General features: G+C 43.4%; 2 protein-coding genes and 1 long non-coding RNA gene across 3 annotated transcripts; 1 reads left to right on the forward strand and 2 right to left on the reverse strand.

Moving 5' to 3' along the window:
* The first annotated feature begins 1069 nt into the window (after positions 1 to 1069).
* srp19 (signal recognition particle 19) lies at positions 1070 to 3223 on the forward strand. The gene is made up of 5 exons (XM_047015013.1): positions 1070 to 1209; positions 1668 to 1743; positions 2013 to 2084; positions 2172 to 2280; positions 2428 to 3223. Exons 1-5 carry the CDS (start codon positions 1172 to 1174, stop codon positions 2556 to 2558), a joined length of 426 nt encoding a protein of 141 aa, XP_046870969.1. The 5' UTR covers positions 1070 to 1171; the 3' UTR covers positions 2559 to 3223.
* LOC124463218 lies at positions 2691 to 6199 on the reverse strand. The gene is made up of 3 exons (XR_006955541.1): positions 5833 to 6199; positions 5317 to 5441; positions 2691 to 3696 (listed from the first exon to the last, which is right to left on the reverse strand). It is a non-coding gene; the product is annotated as an uncharacterized LOC124463218 (long non-coding RNA).
* A 12355-nt stretch (positions 6200 to 18554) lies between these two features.
* tdgf1 (teratocarcinoma-derived growth factor 1) lies at positions 18555 to 23674 on the reverse strand. The gene is made up of 7 exons (XM_047014737.1): positions 23629 to 23674; positions 22952 to 23007; positions 20018 to 20036; positions 19775 to 19927; positions 19356 to 19470; positions 19145 to 19254; positions 18555 to 18655 (listed from the first exon to the last, which is right to left on the reverse strand). Exons 1-7 carry the CDS (start codon positions 23672 to 23674, stop codon positions 18555 to 18557), a joined length of 600 nt encoding a protein of 199 aa, XP_046870693.1.
* Positions 23675 to 25036: the final 1362 nt, after the last annotated feature.

The raw sequence follows: 25036 nt of genomic DNA on the forward strand, positions 1-25036 counted from the left end.
GTCTAAAGTAAATATCTTGGGTCTTGTCCTTATTTTTAATAATTGTTACAACCAGAAAGTGACAACAGTATTTTAATTGATAGTAACGGCCTTTTGTGAATTCGTTTTTTGGCAAAGATGCATTGCTCAGGAAATTTGTCAGAAGGGATTGAACATTATTTTCAGAAAACCTGGTAAGGATCTTTCTAAACAGATCAACTGCAGTCCAACCGCACTAACATCAAATATATGCAAGAAAATGTAAAGGATGATAACAGAAAGGTCATCGTATGAGCTTGACGAGAGGAATGCAAGCCAGGCTAAGAAAGAGTCAGTAATTGCTGTTTTTAATATAGAAAAAGCTTAAGACATGATGTGGAAGGAAGAATTGTTCATCAAGCTGCACAATGTTTCTCTCCCCAGAACGTGTGTTTTTAAGGAGTTTTGGAAGAATGGAGACAGTGCGAATTATTCAATAACAATCGGGGGGGGGGTCTTCAACTTCTTCTCCAGGGTGTGTATAGGCCCCCCGACTTGTTGTTTTCATCTCTTTTGGGGGGATCCAAGTCTTAATTAGGGGGGTCAGTCCCCAACCCCCCCCCCCCCCCCCCCCGTAATTTGCACCTTGGAGGGTGGAGGTGTCAAGAGTTATGACCTTACCATCTTCAGTCTTAGCAAGCTTAAGGTCTTTCCATTCAAATAGACGTCAAGATGTGCTATACAAAGTCCTTACGTCAGTCACAAGGAATGTAGGGGTTAGGGATCATGAGAATGTGAAGGGAGATGCAAAGAAGTAATAAAGTAAATAGTAAACAGTTCAATGTGTAATTTGCCACATTAAAGCCTTATTTAATGTGGCAAGAAAGGTGAGACAAAGAGAGGATAGGGAGGTATGTATGTCAAATTATAAGTGGTCAAAGTTACTAGGGTAAGACAGTGGAAGCAGGAGAGAGGAAACTTCATAGGGTTCAGGTTTGGGCACCGTGCACTGAGCAGAAGGTGGCGTTGCTGCACCAATAAGCTAGATACCAACCGCCTTTAAAACAAGAAGAAGAAGCTTCCGGTGTATGGAGCCAATCATCGAAATACTGGTCAGCAGAGGAAAACCAGCCCATCCATCCGGTTGTGTTTACACATGCAACAATCCTGTGAGCAAGCTAGGCTTCGCATAAAATCTTAAATAAGTATAAAAATGGCTCCACTATCTGATAATCCGGCAGATAAAGACAGGTAAGTACGTGCAATATCATGTGACAGCCTATGAAACTTCTCTGGTTGTACGCTACTAAATAGCTAGGTTTGTACTACAGACAGTAGCCTGGGCAGTGGTAGCACTAGCATATCCACCAGCTCGAAATGGTTTGTAGCTATATTTTGACGATCACCGCTGCTAACAATTTACACAATACGTGGGAATGTGTGCAGAACACGAATACGAATGATATATTGGTAGCTAGTAACTTTGTGTCTTTTGCAATCCTTGGAAAATAAAGGGGTAAATTCTTTGCGAATTAGAAACATCTAGCTAGCTGTCTGGTCATTCGATTAGTTCAACTGACATAATTAAGTAGCTAACTAACACATCCACACGAAACCAATTTAATTAAACGCTAACCATTGGCTATAACATATAGGTTGAAGTAAGTAGAATAGTTAGCAGCTATGTAAACTATATTGATGTCTTTCAGGTACATTTGCATCTATCCCGCATATGTCAATAGTAAGAAGACCCTTGCCGAGGGAAGGCGAATACCGTCTGAAAAGGTAATCGTGCGAACGTTATCTACTGCCAACAACTACCTAGCTTGTTAAGTGCTTTTCTAACATTAATTCAATGGACCGTATAATACTGCCCTCTCCCAGCAGCTGTGAAGTCCTACACGTCCACACGGGTCCTTGGGTGTCCTTGCTTAACAATAATTCCTCCTTTCAGACGTTTGACAGTGTGGTCTAAAACAGTGTGGTACTCCACCGTGTGGAGTAAAACGTTTCATTAACTCACTGCATCTGTATTTAATTTTGTCTCTAACAAGGCTGTGGAGAACCCTACCTGTGTTGAGATCCGTGATGTCCTGATTGCTGCAGGAGCAAATATCCTTGTTGAGGTGATGGTGGTTTTTGGTTAACTTGGATGCCTTGCATTGTATTGTATTGTGAAAATTAACACGTTATTGATCTTCATCAAAACACAGAACAGCATGTATCCTAGAGAGTGGAACAGAGATGTGACGTTCAGAGGACGTGTGCGTGTCCAAATGAAACAGGAGGATGGAACGCTCTGCTCGGACAAATTTGCGACGAGTGAGTTTTTTTTTTAGTTGGTTGACTTGAAGCACACTTTGTGCACACTTGTTTTGCACTCGTATCTTTTAGGCTGTTTGTGAGTTTGAGACGACCGTTTTGTAGATGGCGTCCCCATAGTCTTTGTCTTTACTGTCTTCTCTCCAGGGAGAGATGTGATGATGTACGTGGCTGAGATGATACCCAAGCTGAAGACCAGGAGCCAGAAGGGTGGTGGAGCCGACTCTGGCTCCCAGCAGGGTGAGACGGGAAAGAAAAGCAAGAAAAAAAGGAAGTGAACCACACCGAATCATCTTTGAAAGCGGGTCAGCAGTCGTCACATAGGGAGGGTAAAAGACTGTTAGGAAAGAATGAAAGTACTCCGTGTATTTTCAGAATATTTACATGATCACATATGTTCTATGGACTCATTTGCGTGATGATTTGCTGGCTTACAGAAATGGGCAGCAAAAAAAACAGCTACAAGATTTCTTACTCACTCTGAAGACTAAGTCTGTAGTATTTCTTTTTTGAATCGGTCTCAAGTTGGCTTTTTTTATTTTTATGATGTGCTTTTTTTCCAGTTTGTTTCCAATCCCCACCTTAGTTCACCTATTTATGCTTGGAAATGAATAAATTACTTTAATTGACCAATGTAATGGTGAGTCTGTTCTCACTATAAACTAGTGTAACATGTCGTAATGACACTTTGTCATCTAAGCTCTAGAACAGTGGGACTAGATGTTAAACAGCAGAATCACCGATAACCATATAGCCAGAGTCGTTTTTATAGAACACTATGAAAACACATTGATATTTTATAGAATGTGTTATGAAGGTTTGAAGTGTGATTCCACAATGAGAACAAAAGAATAAGTTCAATTTTCTTTTGGAAAGTAGATTGTGTATATTTGACCACAGGAGGGAGCTGGAGGTCCTTCAATACAAGCCTGACTGTACTCTACCCAGATGTGTCTGTATTTTTTACTTTATACATCTTTGCTATGAAAGTAGACAAATGACTATACGAACATATTCACCTAAAGTATGTATTTGACATCTTACGTGAATCAAGCTTTTAACCTGCTGTATTTAATTTTGTATGGTTAATAACTGATTATCAATGTCGCTGATTAGTTTTGTGTTACATCCATTGTTTAGTCTTGAGAGGAATGCATCCTTATTGAAATGAATTAATATTTCCCCACATGCTATTACAATACATCTCTTTGACAAGAAAACCACTGTAGAAATTGCAAGTAGAGAGCATTTTACTGAATCTTCAGATGAATTTCACATGCAGTTCAGTTCTAGTTCATCTAGTTCTAGAGCTTCAAAGGCAGCTGGGCTTGCTTGGCCCTCCTGATGCGCTCCTCATAGAAGCTCTCTTGGTGTTGGTTCTGGAACTTGAGCCTTCTCACCCATTCTTCTCGCAGCCTGGGGACAACACAACGAGGAAGATCTTGTTTACGTTACAAGCGGAGATCACAGGAGCGAACAGACCAGCGCTTAAGTCATCTGTCTTAAAAAACACATTCGCTGAACTTCAAAGGCAAACAATGTTCCTTCCCACCCACAAAAAAAACCCAAAACTGTCCAGAGTTTGTGCGTTACTCCTCGGCATCGAAGATAGTACGTCTTTCATGTTCAGCATTTTGTGTTTTGAGGCGGACAGAACACATTGATTTACTAATTAACATACCGGCAACTCCGCCTGCCTTCCTGCCACTCAAAACATGAACAAGAACCCTGACACATGATCCGGCTCACACCTACACAATGTCAATCAGCGCCCAGACAAAGAATGCTAATTAGCATCTGTGGCATTTGGGGGGCCTCAGGCAGGCCAAATGTCAAGCCGCATCACACAATCATCTCTAAAATAATAGCCATCCTGTTTTAGCAATCTCATACAGCACCAGTCCAATGTCAATACTGGGGAAAGTTGGTGTATGAGCCACCTGGTCGAATCCCCCCTTTATCCCCTATCCAGAAGCCCTGGTCTTTGCAGACTATTTTTTGTAACAGATGGGATTTGGGGCTTTCAAAGATACACATATTAATTCAATGAGGATGAGGCTTTGAAGCCGATTTGGTTGTTATGTGTGTGAATGACCTGTATATTAATTACAGGCATGCAGGCTGAGCCAACTCTGGGAGGCTCCCCCCAGCTGTTACAAAGGCAACACACTCTCACATTGATTAGTCAGAGGACCAAAGAAGAAGGATTAAGGGTGCATGTGTATCACTGTACGTGTTAATTCCCATTGACCTTACTGCAGAGTAGAGCCCAGGATAGGAGAGACAGAAGCCTGGCCAAGAAAGCCCGTATCTGTGGGCCAATCGGAGGCCTGGAGGTGCTCTCCACCTGCCCATTACCAAGTCACTTTAATATGTTCAGATTTACTGATGTATTATGCCAGTCGGCCCACCTATCTACCTGCCTGCAGGCTTGTCTGTATGTTGTTATTGAAGATCTTTTACTCGCCCACCATCAATTAAAACTCATTTGCTTGTCAATTATGCTTCAAGAGTGGAAAGGCGGTTGTCTTGGTTACCGAGGTTTAGGTTCAGTGGAGCGCTCCAACAAGAACAGATGCTCATTGTAATGACATTGTTACAGATGACACAACTCTGCTGAATTCTCTTCTACGTGTGGAAAATCTGCAAACACCAAAAGACCCCAGGCTTTGATGAAGTATTAGTGGAAAAGAATGTACACTGCTGGAGCTTTATATTTGGGGTGCAAATGAGATCCTAGAGTGTTGGGGGTTAAACATCACAAGAAGCCAATTTCTCAAAAGGCTTGTCCTTTGGAAATGGCTTTTTCCGTCTGTGCACGCCTGCCAATGAGCCCGACTGACCTATAGTCATTTGTCAAAGTGGTCTGTTATGGCAGTGTGTGAGACAGGATTTCATTGGTAATTACCTTCTATCGCCTGTTCTAATAAGACGAAAGAAACCAATTTTTTCTAAATCCCCTTCTTCACACACTTGTTCCCCATGGATGTCAGATATGAAGGATGCTAAGGTGTCGGTCCTGACAGAGGTACTCACTTTGATAAAGCACTCATCTTCATTCTGGATTCCTCATTCCCTATCAACTGGCTGTGGCTTTCGATTTTCTGCTCCCAGAACTTCTTCAGCTTATATTTATCATGGATCCGGGCCAAATTCATTCTCTGAAACAAGGAGGGGGGTCAGTTAAGGAGATGTTTTACTGCTGTATGGTATTGGAAGTAGCTCAAGTTTCAAGATGGCACCGGTTGGCATTTTCCAGCAAAAGAATATAAATTCACACAGTACAGTCACAGTCCTGTGAAAAAGGGTGAGAAGACCTTGAGCACGAATCATCACCTGCAGTCTTATATTGAACATCTCATCATTGTTTAATTCTGTTTGCGGGTCTCAGAATTCTGTGCCTGGCTTCCAGACAGAGAGAGAGCAGTCAGCTGCATATTCAGTAAATACTTCATGAACTTCTGTACCGTGCTCTCATCTGTGGGCATTGAGAGGCACCTGAGATGGAACACATTTCACACTCCATAAACACAGAGAGAAAGGGAGACTTACTGCTGAGGGTGAATGAGTGTCCTCTCCTCTGGGTGGTGAGGAGCCTGCTGCTGCTGCTGCTGCTGCTGCGCTATCAGTCTGAGACAATCGTCCCAGAGGTGAGCGACCCACCCACAGGAGCACTCTGGTGGCTTCTGCGATGACCGCTCAATCTTGTCCTCCTTTCCCCTCCCTCCCTCCTTTCATCCTCTTCTCGATTCCATTTCACAGCTGTGGGTTTCTGAAACAATGGCAGCTTCCGTGTTCAACTCTGCCCTCCGGCGTTAGCGCCAAAGGGGTTTCATGAGGAAAAAAAGTCGGGATGGATTGAACTTACATGGCCAACGCGGATTAATATGTATTTTAAGAGACCCGGAATCTTCTGTTCACGGGGCCCAACATTCCCAGAGCTGCCAGGTTGACAGATCATAGGAAGGAAACAACACCAGTTCCATCCAGTCGTGGTTGGTCTGACACATCTCCTCCACATGTCACCCCACAAACTCTCACGCACACCACCCGTGGGGTCCATCTAATGACACGGGGCTTAATGCCATACCAGGTCAGCGCCGTGGGGGCTGCAGGTTCTTAACCAGGGCTTAGTCGGCTCCCACACTAACAGGCCCCCCCCACCCAGGGGCCTTCAGGACTGCACTAGCACCACACCAGACAGCAAGATATCTCTCCCTGGATAAACTGCACAGATACTTTCCTCTTGGTTTGGTTCAGGGCTTACTTGCTCAGCTCACTGTTAACTGCACAGGTTGAGTCCTTGGAGAGGAGGATGCGTCTTGTCCTTTTTTTAATGGCGAGGTGGGGTACAGCTAGTCCCAGACCATGTGACCACATCTGAACGTGTGCTAACAGCAATACAGTATGCTTTCACGGTACAACACAGGTCAGACCGTTCTATATTTATGTGTGGCACTGTTTTCAAATCCTCATTTTATAGTCACTAAGTTGGAGAAGTGTTCTCCCGCAATGCCAGTGGCATTCCATGTGTGGTACACTGGGTTGTAAATGTAACAAGAACTTGTAAACACGATAACACCCAGAACACGCTATCCAGGCTATCTTTACATCGAGTAGATTAACACCATTGTCTTTTTCATATAACATCCCTCCAGCCAACCAGTCAGCGAGGCCATAGATCTGTTCTGCTAAGCTGCTGTTGGGCCGTGACATTAAACAGAACAACACTAGGTGTTACTGTAAAGTCGGGTTTGTATCACCTCGGGGGGGAATCTCTCTTTTCATTTGTTTGGGTTAACTAGGAGTGACATACCAGACCCACAAACAGGGAAGTCATCTGGAAGGCACGACAAAACCGTGGTTTGATGTGAGGGTATTTGGCCAGTCAGCTGCCCACATGGATTTGGCCAGAAGTCAATGGGGTGTGAGGCATTGCTGTTTCAGAGAGGCCGTCTGATGCTGGTTGTGTGTGTGTGCGCGAGAGAGAGAGAGAGAGAGAGAGAGAGAGAGAGAGAGAGAGATTGGCGAGTGTGTGGTTGTGTGTGAGTGTGCGTGAGTGTGTGGTGTGTGTGTGCGCGAGAGGGGGAGCGTGTGTGCGTGCGCCTGTGAGTGGTGTGGGTTTTCCACCTGCTCTATAGATTCTTCTCATCATCGCCAATCAATGTTAAGCTCTGCCAGAGTGAGTTGCGCAGGAGGACGGCCTGGCGGGTGAGAGAAAACATATCAAACACATCTTCGAACTTTTGCAACATTCCAGTCCGTCTAAGCTCTGACGTCCAAGCGCGAGACCCATTTCAACGTCTCTCTGTGTCCACATACACACACCTGGCACAGTCTGAGGACATGAATTATTTACGAAGTATGGGTCTGTATGTCCTCTCCCCCAGTTCGGAGGGGACATGTTGGATTGCTTCTCCCTCGATACCTGGGCACAGGCCAATAGCCAGCCCTGATACCCCGTCATAAACCCAGGTATTGCTCCTCTGCAGAAGCACTAAAAAAGTGGAGCGGCTGTTTAAGTGCAGCCTGATCACTGCAGGGCTTGTAAGTGCATGGCAAGGACACTTCACTGGCTTTATGGGCCTTGTGAGTTTCATGGCTGCCAAATACAGAAGCTTTTGGCAATCAGGAATGGCTGTGTGTGGGGGTCCTGACTGCCGGATGGTTCTCTTTCTTTCCATCACTCTTTCTCTTATGCTTTCTTTCTATCTATGTGTCAGAGTGTCTTTCTCTATATCTGTCCACCTTTGTCTCTCCCTGTCCCTCTCATTGCCTGTCTTTGTCTGTCTCTCTCTATGGCTCTCTCTCTCTCTTCCTCTCTGTCTCTCTCTCCGTCAGGCCCGTGCACATTCACAAGCGAACAATAGGAATATCTTACAGATTAACAAGCCCGCTTGTTAACAGGATATCTCTACCCTTGACATATTGGCCTAGAGGGATTCTCAGGCGCTACAGAGTTGGAGAGAGGTTGTGAGAAGGAAGTTGAAACAGCCAACACAGACTATGTTTGGTACCGATTATGAAATAACACCCCATTGTTTTTCATAGTTGGTGCTGTGTAAATGTGATATGTTGTGTTGTAAAATGTATGACATAACTCAGATACTTCTTTATCTATTATACGTGATACTTGTTTGGGCGGCTGTGGCTCCGGGGGAAGAGAGAGTCGTCTGTTAATATAGGTTGGCGGTTCGATACCCTACTCCTCCAGGCCATGTGCTGAAGTGTCCTTAATAAGCAAGACTCTAAACGTCTAAACGTCTGCTCCTGAGGGGCAGGCTAGCGCCTTGCATGGCAGCTTCGCCCCCGTGAGTGCGAAGGGGTGAATGAGAGGCAAACTATTTATAAAGCGCTTTCAGTGCCAGTGCTAAGGCAGAAAAGCGCTCCAAAGTCCATTTACCATTTATATTAGAATCACACACACATTCACTCTCTCTCTCTCTCTCTCTCTCTCTCTCTCTCTAATTGTCTGTCTGTCTCTCTCTCTATATATATATATCTCTCTGTCTCTCTCTCTCTGTCTCTCTCTCTCTCACCCTCTCTCTCTTATCTATCAACACTGCCAACAAGCCACTAGATGAGAGTCATGTAATACAGTCTTAATGCAGAGAAAATTGTGCATTGAGAAAATAGATTTATAGGAAGCCTGTTATTTATTGTGGCCTGATCATCACATGTGTGGATGTCGTCACCCTCATCGTTTTCACCGACTGCTACTGTTCATCTACCAGGCGATCAAGGCTTTGGGAGGAGAGAGAAGGGTTGCATTTGTCTCTGGCTGGTACTCTCTCACCGCTTCCACGGTCACAGAAACAACTCCTCTTATACAAAGACGATTGGCAGAGACAGTCGGACAGACAGACAGGCAGGTAGGCAAACAGTCAGACAGACAGACAGACAGGCAGGTATAGGTATGATGGTAGGGCTGATGAATTTTGGAGACATTTACATCTATTCGTTTAGCTTTTTCGCTTATATCCAAAGCGACTTCCAAGAGAGAGCTTTACAAAAAAGTGCACAGGTCAATGATCATAAACAACGAGATAGCCCCAAAAACATTGCGGGTAGCCAAAATATGAACATACATTGTGATAATCATAAGAGAGAGGAGAAAAGGATTTAAGCGGTGGCAAGAAAAAGAATGCCTGGCGTTTCAAACATACATATTTTGAATCGTACCAAGAGGCGTTATTTTGAATCATAGGAAGAGAGATACTGAGGCATAACTTAGGAGGGGAAAGGTGTCTGACGTCTGTATTTCTACGACTCATCATGACAAAAGCAGGATCCCTGCGAACTTTGCAGGTTTGGATTGTTAATTTGGCCTTCCTCCACATGGAGGCAATGTTGAGCTGTTTCATTAACGCCTTCTACTCAGTGTTTTATGATATCGCTTCCTCTCAGCCAGACTTGTTCTTAATTGCATGATCTCGTTATCATTTGCAGTACTGCATATTGCAGTCAGATTGTGCACTTTTTTTCAGCATCCTGGCATATCAGGTGAGGGAAAATGGTCAGCCCTATCCTCCTCCTTTTTAACCTTATTTCCATGGTTCCTTGTCATTCTTTACACAGAAGCAAGCGCACTTTAGCCACGAGAACACATTTCATCCAGCACATGACATTCCTTAGCTGTCATTCCAGCGAGTGCCTGTGGTGACAGTGCTGTGCTTTGAAGAACTATGAAGTTATTCCACTAAAAAGACCTGCCAAGTCTCTCCCCTGTCTAAGAACACTTCAAACCCCAAACGGCAGACAGCTTAGCTCTCACATCTCAGTGAAGCCAAAACTGCGCTGTGCAAGAGGAGGGAAATGGGAAAGGACGTATAGCCACTGCAAAGGACGTATAGCCCCTATACGTCCACTGTAGGTTAGTGCATGACATGTGCACCAGCAAATACTATTTCAAAATAAATTCCTGCATTAAAATAATGTATCATGAGTTTGTATGATTTGGTCATGTATTATCACACTAGCATTTAATTATCACGTCAAACAATTACACTGCACTAAACTGTAAGTGTAAATGTAAAGTGAAAATAACAAAACCAGTCAGTATGATGACTTGAGTGAATATCATTCATTCACGTCTTACTAAAACAGCGGCCACGCGAAAGGGAATAAGGAAACTGTTTCCTCTACTAAAAAATACAATGCGGGTCACGTGAAAAAAGGATCCAAAGACTCGTAGAAAGACCGAGTCGGGGAAGGAACTAATCATTCGTTTCCTCTAGCTACAGAGCCTATGCAGGTCACGTGAAAAATGATCCAAAGACTCGTAGAAAGACCGAGTCGGGAAAGGAACGAATCGTTCGTTTCCTCTTGCTACAGCCTATACAGGTCACGTGAAAAATGATCCAAAGACTCGTAGAAAGACCGAGTCGGGAAAGGAACGAATCGTTCGTTTCCTCTAGCTACAGAGCCTATGCAGGTCACGTGAAAAATGATCCAAAGACTCGTAGAAAGACCGAGTCGGGAAAGGAACGAATCGTTCGTTTCCTTTTGCTACAGCCTATACAGGTCACGTGAAAAATGATCCAAAGACTCGTAGAAAGACCGAGTCGGGAAAGGAACGAATCGTTCGTTTCCTCTAGCTACAGAGCCTATGCAGGTCACGTGAAAAATGATCCAAAGACTCGTAGAAAGACCGAGTCGGGAAAGGAACGAATCGTTCGTTTCCTCTTGCTACAGCCTATACAGGTCACGTGAAAAATGATCCAAAGACTCGTAGAAAGACCGAGTCGGGAAAGGAACGAATCGTTCGTTTCCTCTAGCTACAGAGCCTATGCAGGTCACGTGAAAAATGATCCAAAGACTCGTAGAAAGACCGAGTCGGGAAAGGAACGAATCGTTCGTTTCCTTTTGCTACAGCCTATACAGGTCACGTGAAAAATGATCCAAAGACTCGTAGAAAGACCGAGTCGGGAAAGGAACGAATCGTTCGTTTCCTCTAGCTACAGAGCCTATGCAGGTCACGTGAAAAATGATCCAAAGACTCGTAGAAAGACCGAGTCGGGAAATGAACGAATCACTCGTTGAGAGGACTCGTTACTCCCGAGTCCTTATAAGGATTTGTTCAAAATGAACGAATCGTTCACGAACGACACATCACTAATTCGAACGTTTGCAATACATCACGCAGACACCTTAAGTCTCGTTCTGCACTCTGTCAAGAGCATAAACGATCATGGCCATTTTTAGACAAACTCTCCCAGTGATGAAGTGCCAGGTCTGGACAATATGTATTTTTACATCACTTTTGGAAAGACTGACTTTCCTCCAGAATCATTTACCTCCGATATGTTGTTGCTGCTTTGAGTGCGTGAGTGAAAGTACTGTCACTTACAGGGTGACAAATGGCTGAATCCTAACGTATAACTGTCAGCATGTGAAAAATGCTTGCTCCTAAACCTATCCTTTGAAATATTATTCTAATCAGATTTGGAGTTTACAAAATTAAATTTGTTTACAGTACATATAAGTCTATATCTACTGTTAAATAAAAGTTCAGTGTTGGGATTAGATGATAGACTATTAATAGATGTCACCAGGCTATGAAAACCAACATTGCTGTTGGCCTAAATCCACAGAACTACCTCCCACCATTACCTCACGTGCACAACTACTGTAACCGAGATGTCGTCATTGCACTGGATTTAAGCGACGTTCATTTCAGAAACGTCACACAGTTGTATTCTGTGTATAATTAGGCCTACTTGTTAGCTGACAAGTGGCTGCTTAATGATGGTGCTGGGAAAAACGGACAGTTCCTTGATTCTGACCAGAAACACAGTAGAACTATGCACATCTGAACATTGATCTACTGTTTTATAAATGCACTAGCTGTACATCGATTTGGATAAAAGCATTTGCCAAATGAAGAAAATGTCAATGTGACATCTAACTCTTTTTATAGCCGTAAGAGGTGTGTAATGTGTTGCCGTGTCTTGAGACTCACAACTCCTCCTCCACTCCCATAGACTTTAATGGAGAATTCCACCCTAATATGTAATTTCCTTTTTAACAGCCATGAAGGATGGGAGCTGAGATGCAGGTTAAGGAGAAGACGAAGCAGAAGGGGGAGGTATGGGGTGTGTGTTGGCGAATCCATTAGACAGTAAACACAGTGAGGTATTGGGCATAGTGATTTGTTGTTTGTTTAAGGTCTGTTTGAGTGTGTGTGTGTGTGTGTGTGTATGCTTGAATGTGTGCGTGTGTCTAGTTTTAGAAGCTCTGACCCATTGGGTTTTGAGAGTGTATTATTGACGACTGAACCATATTGATTTAGGTGGCCAGTGAGAGTGTGTGGGTGTGCGTGTGTGTTTGTGTATTTGTGTTTGTTTGTGTTTCTGAAGGCAGTGTATTAGTGGTATCTGAAGTGTCGATGGATTTCTGATTCAGGGGAGTAGAAGGGGGACTCAGACAAAAGGATGTCCTTTCTTAGAGAACAGGGTTTGTGTAAGGTTTTAACTCGGTGCGTCAGTTTTTTCCCTTTCTGGAAATCGGAAGTTTATCCAAGGTTTTACACTGTGTGAGCTCTATTCCCTTCTGACGTTAGGGGAGGATAGACGGTCTTCCCAGCGCTTACAGCTGAACTATTTGTCTAGACAGAATAGTAAATAAACCGTTTTTCATGTTCCTGGCAGGAGCTGTTTACACCGCTTGTCAATGCTCACATTAGGAAAAGGGGCTTTTACTGTAACCTCTGCATCATTCAGTGAATTATCTTTTTTGTTGTTATTGTTCATTCTCGGAAGTGATCCATCAAACTGGTTGAGAGTCTTTGGGAAGTATTTATAGTATTTCATCTTCAATGGCAGACTGTGAGCCAAATGTATTGTAGCTATGCTTATCAAGTTTGGCTCTAAAGCTGTCTTTTGTGGTGGCGTGCGGGTCTCTAGAGAAGAGTGCGGGTCTCCAGAGAAGAGTGTAGCGAGAGAGAGAGAGAGAGAGAGAGAGAGAGAGAGAGAGAGAGAGAGAGAGAGAAAGAGAGAGAGAGAGAGAGAAAGAGAGAGAGAGAGGGAGAGACAGGAAGAGAGAGGGAGAGAGAGGGACAGAATGAAAGAAAGCAAGAAAGATAGAAAGGTTGAGAGAGAGAGAGACAGAAAGCATGAGATGGACAGAGCCTGAGTGAGAGAGGAAGAGTGAAAGACCGAGAGGGTGAGCCGATTCCAGAAAGCTTTGGTTTCTGCTCTCTTAGCTGCTGTGTCATCCCGCACAAGGCTGATCATCCGGAGCACCACTGCGGTTCTGATTATTCACCTTGCTGCAGCTGCTCCAAATCCTCAAACCTGGCTTCCATGCACTGACAAAACTGTGCTGGCTGAGAAATCAACCAATCTCAATCTCTTCCCTCGTGCCCTTTCTCCCGCCTTCCTGTCCTCACTTTTACTTTTTGCCCTCACCCTTTTGCTCGGTGTTCCCTCCCTCCCCCTCCTTCCAGTCTCTGCTCCATGTTACTCTCCCTTTCTCAGTGCCCTCCTCTGTGTGTCTCCCCTTTCCTCTCCAGTTATCTCCCTCCCACCCTCCCTCTCTAACACAGTGACTCCGGGTCACAGAGAAAGGTCATGTACAGCCCCTCTCTTAAAGAATAGAAATGTTTGCAGTCTGCTGAGAGTACGCTGTGGGAAGCAGGGCCAGGTGGGTCTTATAATTACTGTTGCCTTAGCCAGCACACAGTGTGTCAAAGCAATTTCAGCAAAGGCATGTTTGTGTTTTTTTTTTTTTTATTTCAACATGAAAACTTTTTTTCTCTCAGCATCTGACCTGGTTCAGCGACACAGGAACGCCAAAAACCCCTGTCAACATCTCCAAAAGTTCTCCCTTTGATATCAATTAATTCCGGGTCCAACTTTTGTTTTTGTTACCATTTCCAAATTTGATGTCTGGCTGGGGTGGCTTAAGGCATCAATGACAGAAACGTGCAAAATGAATGACGTTCACCGTGCTTTGTGTAAACAGACACATCATTACAGTCCATATCTTTATGTCCTTTATCATACCTGACTTGGCAGCACAACAAGGCGCTGGTAATTAGTTCTGTATCATTGCAACACATTTACCCAGAGATTAAACAACAACGGCAGCCTGCCCTTGCTGCACACATGGTGTGCCCAGAATGTTACAGACAACACTCTTCATTAAGTCTGACATTACATGAATCATATCAAATATATTAATCAGCTTCCTTATTGGGCAAGAGGGAATTCTAAAACAAATCAGCCACATGAAACAGTGCAGATGAAAATGAAAAGGATAAAATGTGTGAAGTGGGGAGGTAAGCAGCAAGGAAAAAAAACCATCCTGTCGAGGTTTGTAATCTGTTTGGGATTCCTGGACAGAGATGTGACACACAGAGGACAATAAGGACACTCGATGCCTGTGTGCGGCACAGTCCGTCATACCTCCATGTGTTTCAACACAGGGATTCTCATTCTGTGCACACACAGTCCATGTGGAGGTTTGGCGATGGGTTGATGAGCCCCACCCTACTTCCACCCCCACCCATCCCCTGGATGTTCTGCTCTGTGGATGTCCTGCTGGCAGCTGGAGAGGAACCAGATGGCCCAGGGGGGGGGCGGGTATGAGCACAGGGGTATCTGCTCGCCTAAGACCTGTGTTGGGGTCAGAGAGATAACCCAATCACCCAAGATACCAGATCGCACAGGAAGGGAAGAGGAAGAGAGGCATCATAAACAGGCCCTAGTACAGTACCAGTATCATTTAGTCCACCCTCCCTATCACTGTGTTCCCCTCCAACCTTTAAGAATGCCAGCCCTTCCCCCTTCTGCTTGTTAAAGGTAAATACTTTCCCTGGCAGTGTGATGTATGTTGTTTTCTGTTGTGTGGGTGTAAGGCTGACAGCACCCGCCTGCTATCCCACCCTCACCCCCACGCGGGAGCCTCCAGAGACTGGCCTCTCACTATCGGGAACCCTATCCCCTCCACTGTCCGAACCCCCCCACCCTGCGATACCATGGCTGTTTACCGAGCACAACCTCTGTTTACTACCACAAAGCAGATGCACTTCCCACTTTCACGCTGGAGACACTCAGATCCTGGAAGGGGAGAGAATGAGAGAAAGAGAGAGACTGAGAGAGACTGAGAGAGAAAGAGACATGGACCACGGAATGAACGGTTAAAAAAAACTTGGAGTTATTGGGGAGAGGACTGGTGATAATTTTAGAACAATCATTAATTGATCTTTGTAGAGATGAGGCCATTCACAGGAAAAGGTACACAAAGGATAAAAGCCATCAAGCTCCAAAGTTTGTTTTCTTTTCACAATATGAAACATGGCCTTCGTGAAAGAGCAAAGAGGCTTTGCCAACGCTGCAATCAAAAGTACATTAATATTTAAAATGGATGCATTAGGGCTGAATGTGATATATTTCCCTTCAAGCACAGCAAAAACGAACATAATGCATGTTTGCAAGAAAGTTAGAAAAGATTAGTTGTTTTTACCCACACTAACTTTCAATCTATATATGTGTCCATGTACCAAGCATTCAACGGGCAAAAATATGCTACAGTTTGACATTTAAGAGTAGCTAAATTCAGACTAAAATTGCTAAGAAATTAGACTTCAGGCACAGAGTTCTCTGACTGAGTACTTGCACTTAGAAAGGTGATAGGGAGGCATCCTTCTTGCTGTCTTATCAAGTCTAGATAGGACTGTCTCTTTTACTTTAAATAACTCCACCTACTCTGGTCAGAGACAGCTGGTGATAGCAAGAATAAAATGCATGAAGGACACAAGACAATACAATCTTCGTTGTTGATTATCTCAAAGAAATGTAATGGGTTTGCTTTTTATCTTTGATATTTCAATCCCTGATTATTCATGGCTTAAACAATTAAATCTAGTCACACTTTGCTTTGTTTTTAAAATGCTTTCTTTCTACCAGTGACTTCACTACTGTCATAAATACCATGGGGTCAGGTTTGAGTCATTGCTAAAAAAGCATTAAAGATAAACCATGTACCCAATTTACATGTATACACAACTTAATTTAACCAGTGCTTCTGTGTTATTCATCAAACCTTTACCACCCTGACAACATCCTGTCTTCCCAACTGACACAGTAGGAGTCAGACTACCCTCGCATGACTCCATGTCTATAGAATGCTAAAGATTTCCTGTGTGTAATCCTGTGCATCCTCAATCTCATTAAGTCTATTCTCTCTCCCTCTCTCTCTCTCTCTCTCTCTCTCTCTCTCTCTCTCTCTCTCTCTCTCTCTCTCTCTCTCTCTCTCTCTCTCTCTCTCACACACATACACACATTCACACAGACACACACCATCTTTAAGCTGCTCAAACATCATGATTGTGTATGGGGTCATTGACTCAGTGTCAGTGGGGTGTAGGAGCTAGAGCTGAAGCAGACTTTATCTCAGCCAAAGGCTGGGTGGATTAAAGACTTGTTATGGGCCATGGGGGTCCACCACAAAACTAGGCCGGTGGAATTTTACAATTAGTCCTTTTTGTTGAAATGAGCCGGGAGTCCATTGTCTTGCCATGACTTGATCCATGGTGAGGAGCAGATATGGATGAGAACAGTGGTCAACAAAAAAGTGTTATCCTGTTAAAGGATGCCGGCGTGACACAGGGGGTCCAGCTATGAAGCCTTTACTTTAGAGAGATAACCTGGTTTTGGGAGCTGAGAGTGGAGACAGGAGCAGCTCAATAAATCACTGTGGTGTATAGAGGGATTAGGTTGGGGCAGTTAGGTAGCTAGCAACCTATTTGCCACAACAACTCTGTCAGACTGAGTTGGAGGATTTACCGTGACAGACTACACTCCACACATTGACTCCAATGTCAATTGTTCTTAATCTGCCATTTATGTCGTTTTTCCCAAATCTCGCCCCGCCACTACAAATTCATTAAAACTCTTTGCATTTTAAGATATGATCAGCTGGCGCGAGCTGTATTTTAGGAAATATCCCATCCACGGAATCTCCCAGATTACTGAAAAGTTTGGAATCAGATTTGAATGCAGGAGGAATACACAAAACACACACACCATCTTAATACACTTCCATTGAGTAGTATGTGTGTGTGCACGTGTGTGTTGGGGTGGGGGGGGGGGGCAATACCTGGAGTGGTTTTGGGTTCCTCTGGGAGTGTCTGATCCAACAGCCTGCAGAATACTCTGCTGGCACACATGGAAAGACCCACATTAAGATAGCTCATCCTGTCCACCCACAGACAAAAGCCTTTCAATTGCATCTGAGGGCTCTGTGCTGACACCTCTTAGAGGCAAGCAGACAGGTCCTGACATGGAAAAGCTTTTTAGACACAATTACAGTTTGATTAACATGAATGTCGACTTTATTTCCTCCCTGCCATATCTAATACGTGAATTGCAGACCTGAAGAGGGTAAATTCACCCATATCATATCTGTCATATCCAGGACATTTGTGTGTTGAAACCCCTTTGTAAAAGTCAGACGTCGGCAACATAATTTGTCTGTATATTCACATTGAAACATTTTTGGAAAGTTCAGCTGCAATCAATAGCCAATTTAATCAAAGTACCGACGAGACAGGTTATTTGTCAAACCAATAAATCGACTTCCAAAGAATAATTCAAGTTGTTCTATCTCACGTATGAGTTAATAAAAAGTCAATATCAAATCATCATGTCAATTTTAATGACAAACCATTCAAGTCCTATTACATTCCCCACAAACACATCTGACCGGGCACGACTAACACAACAAGCAGGAACGCCATCTATGGTGATCGATTGGCCGTTGTATAATTGTTTAACTTAGATAAGGGAAAATGGACGCAAGGGTCAACAATCACAAGTCATTCATCCTTAATGAAACTCTCACTTCCACAGAAAGGGAGAGAGGCAAACACTGTCAGCAAATAGTAGTTATCCAACTTAAAAGTTTTACTTTAACATTTTTTTTTTTAATTGGGGAAAGGTAGTATTACAATATGTGCATGCAAACAGAAATACTTCATTGCTATTTCAAAAACAAAAAAACAAGTCTACATGATATTGCATCTTGTAACCACTGTGTATGCACTAAAGCCTAGAAAAATGTAGAACCAACATATCAATATTTTCCATCACACATTATTATGTACAGCGTCTTTCCATTTATAGACAGTTGCCTTTTATACAAAAAGATGTTCAGACTTCCACTGGAAGGAAAATTCATTTCAGCGTTGCAGAAATATTGCTGCCCTAAAAAACCAGGAGTCCTTTCATGAGAGCTATTTGTGGCCAAATCCATGAATCCGCTCTAAGCTCTCAAACAAAAAAAGCCAAAAGTAGTGCAATGCACTGTAAGTACACTGTCTGCCGCATTCTGACACCAGACGAGCGACCCCACTGGACTTCCTGGGTGTCATCTAAAAATAGAGAAGAGACATCACATAAGTACAGGAACCTGATGTGGAGAGATGCAAATCATGGATATTGGGCCGTTCACACGTCCCCAAACCTGAAAACCCAGCCTTTGAATATCCTTTGGTGGGTGGAAGCAGCCTAGGAACCCCAGGGGCCCATTCTGAACCTCGGTTGGGTGACTACGTATATTTACTTCACTATGGGTCATTCTGAGCCAACTACTGACTCTTGTGATACCTGACCCTAAATGCCCCCCTGGAACAATGGCAGGTATGCCACTTCTTTTAATTATCCTCTACACAATGACGTTTAACGGGTAAAAAAAACGGATAATATACATTCAACCTATGTAGATAGAATCGTGATCACAATAAAAAGGTATGAAATGTGTTTTGAGAAGACCTACAATTTAGATTCTAGTCATTGCTTTAGGTTAGAAAAACAACAATATCAACACTCCACCTATCAATTATAGTGACACACGGTCTTACCACAGTCGTCATGGAAGACATCGTGGAAGCAGTGCAGGATTCCATATCCACACCTGCAGTATGAACAGCCCTTCTTAACCCACTCCCCTTGAGGAATCATGCCACAGGTCCTGCTCATGACGACAGAGGAAGAGAAGTTAGTCAAGTAGGAAGCTAGCTACAGCAACTATATGCTCAGTTTGATGCATGTATGGACGTTCCTGATTCATACCTGATTCTTTTGTCGTATTCACAACTCCGTCCGGTAAAGTACGGAGGACATGCGCAAAAGCTCCCCAAGATGCAGGTCCCACCGTTTTTACAACAGTCCCGACTTTGTTTGGAGCCTTTGGATACAAAAAGTAGTATTATTATTATAATGTTATTATTAAATAGGAGTGAGAGAAAGGAGATGACATTTGTTATTAATTACGCTTCTAATTGACAATGGCCAGGGCACTGGGCAACACGTTCACACACATTCCTTCTGTCTAATGTCTTCCATCAAGGGTCAATAAAACCTAGCAGCTTGGTCGAGGGTAGGTCGACAAGCATAAAAACAAACAAAAAAAACGCCTTAACTAAATCATATGCTCCAAGGTCAAGCGCACTGGTATTGTCGATAAAAATTGCACCCAAATCAGCACTTACTTCCTGTGAGGCCGACAAAGGGAAGAACTGATCCTGCATCCCGATGTTTTGCGTTTTCGTCTGGCGAGTTCCTCTCAGTGAATTGTTTCAAATATTCAGCGTGCTGAGGTTCCACGGAGTCTTGTGTTCTGTTGCATTCAGGTCCATCACAAGCTAGAATGCAATACATTTTTATTAATTCACTTACACCACGTTGTGTCTGTCAAAAGCATGATCTTCTGAGAAAACCATAGATTAGCCTACCTGCAGCAACCGTGATGACCTGGAAGGTAACAAGAGTAGACAGTAGAGTCCTAGAACACATTTAAAACAGGTTATCCCCTTTTACCAACAATTCATTTTAGTCGATATTATTTTTTTTAGCCGTATTGATCCTGACTTACCTAAAGAGCTGGATTGAACTCATTTTCTCCGTTACGTGCACAATTCTACAGTAGTCCTACTTGGCAGCAATTTTACTACTTCTTTAAGGCTCTCCCAAACACTAAGTTAGAAAGGCTACTCTTCCAACTCTACACCCCAGAAAGTTTGCCAGGTGATGCTCTCGGTCGAGCTGTAGCCTATCCACAATTCTGGCCATCCGACTTGAGGATAAATGTCTCAACCCCTTTCTCAAAGGCCAATTAGCACCTATTGCCCTGCCTTCTCCAGTCCCATACATAAACATGAGATCACACCCACCTCCGGAATCTGGACATGCAAATTACCTAGCGGCTCTGGCTCTGTTGGTTATGTCTAAAACTGCCGATTACGACGCTTTTATCCTGCAATCATTTAAATAACAGCAAGAGTTTGCCACACCGATATAACCTCATGTCATGTCAATATCACTTCATGTTTAGATTACCTGAGAATATTTTATAATGCAAGTATGCTTATTTTCAACAAGTTGGATACAATCTGATACAATACACAGGACATCATTGAAAATCACAGACAGGTGTAATGTTGGACACAACAAATGGCAAGCTAAGCAAAAAGACAGAATAGCAATCAATCAAACATACAAAACAACACAGATATATTTTTGTGGGCCTTATAGTTTTCCCAATCTGCTTTCAGCTGTACAAGGAGATCTCAGAGAGAAAGGAATGGGTAGTCAATTCAACTGAGGCCATTTGCATGCACTGAGAGAGGGTAGGGACAGCTTAGATATCTGCATAGTCTGCCTGTGTGCATATCAATGCTTCATACATTTCACAGACTAAGTCTCTTTGCCAGCTGCCTTACCATAACAGTGAATCAAGTTCTTGAGTTCCTGGATGCCCCCCCCCCCCCCCTCCCCAGTGTCACGGTTTTCTAACTGGGAAGTGACCTTACTACAGATTTGCAGGTACTGGGAGATGCCAGACATTGACTATGCTAGTTATAATGCCAGGATCTAGATCACACAGCACATTAAGTCAATGTGATGGGCCTCTGTATTTAGAATTGGGAAATGAAAAACGATGGGTAGTCGGGTGGCCGAGTGGTTAGGAAAACGGGCTAGTAATCAGAAGGTTGCTGATTGATTCCCAGACGTGCAAAATGATGTTTTGTCCTTGGGCAAGGCACTTCACCCTACTTGCCTTGGGGAGAATGTCCCTGTACTAACTGTAAGTCGCTCTGGATAAGAGCATCTGCTAAATGACTAAAATGTAAATGTAAATGAGTGTTATCAAATACCATTGTTTTCTTTACGTTCAATGTACACCACAGTGGGTGAAACATTGCATCTTCTACCTCATAAATTGTACATGAACAACAGCACGCATATCTTATCTAAATGTTGCCCATTGCAAGGCTTGTCATGGTCATGAACCAACAGTCAGCAAACAAGGCCAGAGAATCACTGCTTCTTTCTCATAAAAAGTATTATTTCGCATAAACAAGTGCAGATCCCCAAGTACGTTATTATTTACCCTGCTTTGCGATTACACTGTGGAAGAGCAGATAATTGTTGCATGACTCGATGTAGAGGTCGGACAGGACTAATGAACAGACAGACTTAGTTAAGGAAGCAGCAGTCACCTGGATGTCTATTCTCTCCTAAAGAACAGACAGTTGTAATTAGACTGCATCTGCATGTACCTGCCTCGTGAAGTGTCTTTATTGAATATGGGCACAGGAGACTTAGAATCCTGTTCTTACAGAAGAGATTTGTATTCACTGTGTTTCTACAGGAAATGTCTAGAAATTATGATTGATATATACACAACATCTGCATTGACGAACCCTAATCAACACAGACTCAATAGTCTCTTGACATTTTTGTTCAAATGTTTGAAATGTGAAGTGATTTTATTCAACTGAACCTGTGTAAGCACGTATTTAAGTAAAGTGCATTTTATTGGGATTTCTCTGATAGTTATTCACATATTTGGGTGGAATGTAAAATAATTAAGAGAAATTCTATTCAAACGGGGTCTTCTTGTAATCTAGTTTCTAAAAACTTCAACCGTACTACATTAAGCTGTCATGAGTTTGGGGGGGGGGGGGGGGGGGGGGGGGAGGCTGAGAGACACAACCTGATAAAGTGCCAGACAGAAATGATGGTTCACGTGTCTGTGCAGCTGCTGGAATCTGAGTGGTCTTAAATCAACCACAGGGCCGGTAGTTCATATGGAAAAGCACAACCTCAGACAGTGTCCATGGGAGAGGTGGTCAATGTTCGTCCATGAACCGATAATAGGTGACCTTGGTCACATTGATAAACAAATGGTCCCATCTGTCAAACAAAGGGATTTGACGTGGGGCAACAGTAAGTCGTGTGACTTCACAACAGACATGTAGATTCTCATCCTGCTGTTCAAAAATGAGTAAAAATAGATTTCACAATAATTAAATGTTCGCCTTCAGCTGGAGGAGAAATAATTTCATTTGGAGATAATGAAAAGAATTCTAGGAATTTAATGAAAAATGTCAACTATGCGTTAGAGCCATGGTAGGTGTATGTGGGTGCGCATGTGTGTGTGTGAGTGGGGTTAATTACTGATGAATTATGGCGGCAGGCTATCTTCAATGATGAATCAGAGCCGAATTATGTCCGCTAATGACTGGGAAGTAAGGGAGGCCTCTTGTTGGTTTTCAAGGTCAGAGATCTTTTAAAACATATTTTTTTGTAACCTTTTTTTCTCCTGGTTACCTTGAGGGGGCTTGGTTGTGACAGAAATAGGAGGGAGTCAAAAGGTGATTTACTCTGTCTATGCCCAGGTGCATTGGTGTCTGGCAAGGCTGACAACCTGTCATGTTTCCTGTCAGGAGCATATGTGAGGTAATTAGAGTGACAGAGATGGGAAAAGGGGAATTGCAGGTACTGATTTATACCTGAGATGCAATGGTGAAACTACACACCAGAAACTGTTGAATAACACACAAGAGTGAGACTGGCTAGAACTTGAAAAACTAAATCCCGCCTGGTTTCATCTACAAATTAGTATATTCAAAAGTATTTACTGTAAACAGAATATATACATGACATTTAACCATACAATCTTTCTTGCTCCATTGAAAAGGTAGGCAATAAAAGTAGTGGCTGTGATGCTACTAAATAACTAATTATTTAAGGAGTTATTAGAATCCCTAAACTTTCATCCTATGAAGCGTCTGAAGGAAAGGCAGAATCATGAAAGCCCACATAGTTGAGATAGATATATTCATTATAATAACATGTTCTGCAGACAACATGATTGGTATTCCTGAAATCAAGTGCTTGCTTGGTAAGTCTACTAAGTCTACTCCAATAGCGTGCTGTGATTAGCACCTGACATGAACAGCCTTTTTGATTTCTTTATATTACACCTTCACATGCAGAGGTTTTCAGATGTGATAATACAGCAACAGCTTCTTCTTCCAGTGGTCCATTCTCGACATACCTCTGGTCATGGGAGCCTCCTGCTGGTAGGCCGTGATTTCACACATTGCTTTTTACAAGCTCGCCAAAATGGTGACATGCACCTGTTAAATGTCAATGTATGCCAATTCATCGTGTATGCAGCTCTTGTGGACAGCCCTGCTTGAGAGGATTTCGTTCCCCATTACGGCTTAGTAAGTGACTGAGCTCCCCAGTATTTAATGTCACAGCCAATCATTTCTTTATTCCGGGTCAGCTTCTGAGAGGTAGGCAATTTTAGCTAAGCCTGAATGTGTGATATATAATTCAAACATATCACATGGCAATGTGTGTGTCTACGTGAGGCTTTGCCTGACTCAGCAGCGAATGCGTTCCACCGTTACCCAGCTGAAGCAGTAGTTTTCTGACGAGAAAAAAGGGCCATAAAAGGGCTATTGCATGACCAGTGTCTGGACCAGATGACTTGACCACAGCTCGATCAGTACAGGTGGAGTTGATTACCTGCCATCTCTCCGGTTAAGAATTAGAGCAGATTTTATTCATACTGTGCATCCCGATCTGTTTTCCTTGAACATGCCCCAATGTCCATCTTTGAGCCTGTTGGATCTCCTTCCTCACTCCTTTCGTATCCTGTTTCTCCCTGCTTCTCGCTTTCGCCCTCACCCTGCACTCACACGTCTCTCCATCCCCCCCCCCCTCGCTTCCTTTATTTCTGCTCGTCCTGACAGTGCGTTGCTGTGCATGTTTGGGCATTGGGTCTGCGAGAGCGCTGCGGAGCTTGGCACTCCCCGAGCTGTCACTCTTGGCAGTGTTGGAACACCTCCAGGTCACCGGGCTCAGCCAGTTGGACCATCATCATGATTTATGGATTCAACAAGGGTGGGCGATTAACACAGTGCTCAGTGGCAAAGTCAAGCATGCTGTACTTTTACACTTCTTTAAGCCTCTTCTTCTGACACCCCCCCCCCCCCCCCCCCCCCCCCCCCCTTTGCACGTCCTCAGACGGGGTTGTTTGGAGTCGTACTCGCAACACTAGGATCGAGGACAGCACCGAATGGGTGCTTTTCAGAACCATGCCCTGCATAGCTTGTCCTTATTATGGTAATAGTAATGGATGATATGGATAGAGCTCAGTTGCCCAAAGTATCCCTTAATGAAACCTTGCTACAACTTGCTTAGTTCAAGTTCAAGTTCAAGTCTTTTATTTGTCAGGTGCACAGAGCAACACAAGGTTAGACTGGGCACTGAAATTCTTAAGACAAGACAACGCAAGCACCTGGCATAACATAACATATAAGCTTAGTGATACTTTTCGGCTACAACGTTTGAATATGAATCTTTTGACAGACTTGATTAACATTTGAGGTAAAAAACAGACGATATAATGTAAAATAAATAATTACCAGCCATGCAAAGGTTGTCAGCGCCCC

The sequence above is a fragment of the Hypomesus transpacificus genome, unplaced genomic scaffold (genome assembly GCF_021917145.1).
Source record: "Hypomesus transpacificus isolate Combined female unplaced genomic scaffold, fHypTra1 scaffold_27, whole genome shotgun sequence".
Taxonomy (NCBI): domain Eukaryota; kingdom Metazoa; phylum Chordata; class Actinopteri; order Osmeriformes; family Osmeridae; genus Hypomesus; species Hypomesus transpacificus.

Excerpts from the sequence above, each read along its gene's own strand:
- srp19 (XM_047015013.1), top strand. The coding sequence starts at position 1,172 with ATGGCTCCACTATCTGATAATCCGGCAGATAAAGACAG. Across the intron at positions 2,085-2,171 it reads GAGCAAATATCCTTGTTGAG|AACAGCATGTATCCTAGAGA; the intron begins GTGATGGTGGTT and ends ATCAAAACACAG. Across the intron at positions 2,281-2,427 it reads CTCGGACAAATTTGCGACGA|GGAGAGATGTGATGATGTAC; the intron begins GTGAGTTTTTTT and ends TCTTCTCTCCAG.
- tdgf1 (XM_047014737.1), bottom strand. The coding sequence starts at position 23,674 with ATGTGTGAAATCACGGCCTACCAGCAGGAGGCTCCCATGACCAGAG. Across the intron at positions 19,471-19,774 it reads CTTTGTCGGCCTCACAGGAA|GCTCCAAACAAAGTCGGGAC; the intron begins GTAAGTGCTGAT and ends TTGTATCCAAAG. Across the intron at positions 19,255-19,355 it reads GAATACGACAAAAGAATCAG|GACCTGTGGCATGATTCCTC; the intron begins GTATGAATCAGG and ends CGTCATGAGCAG.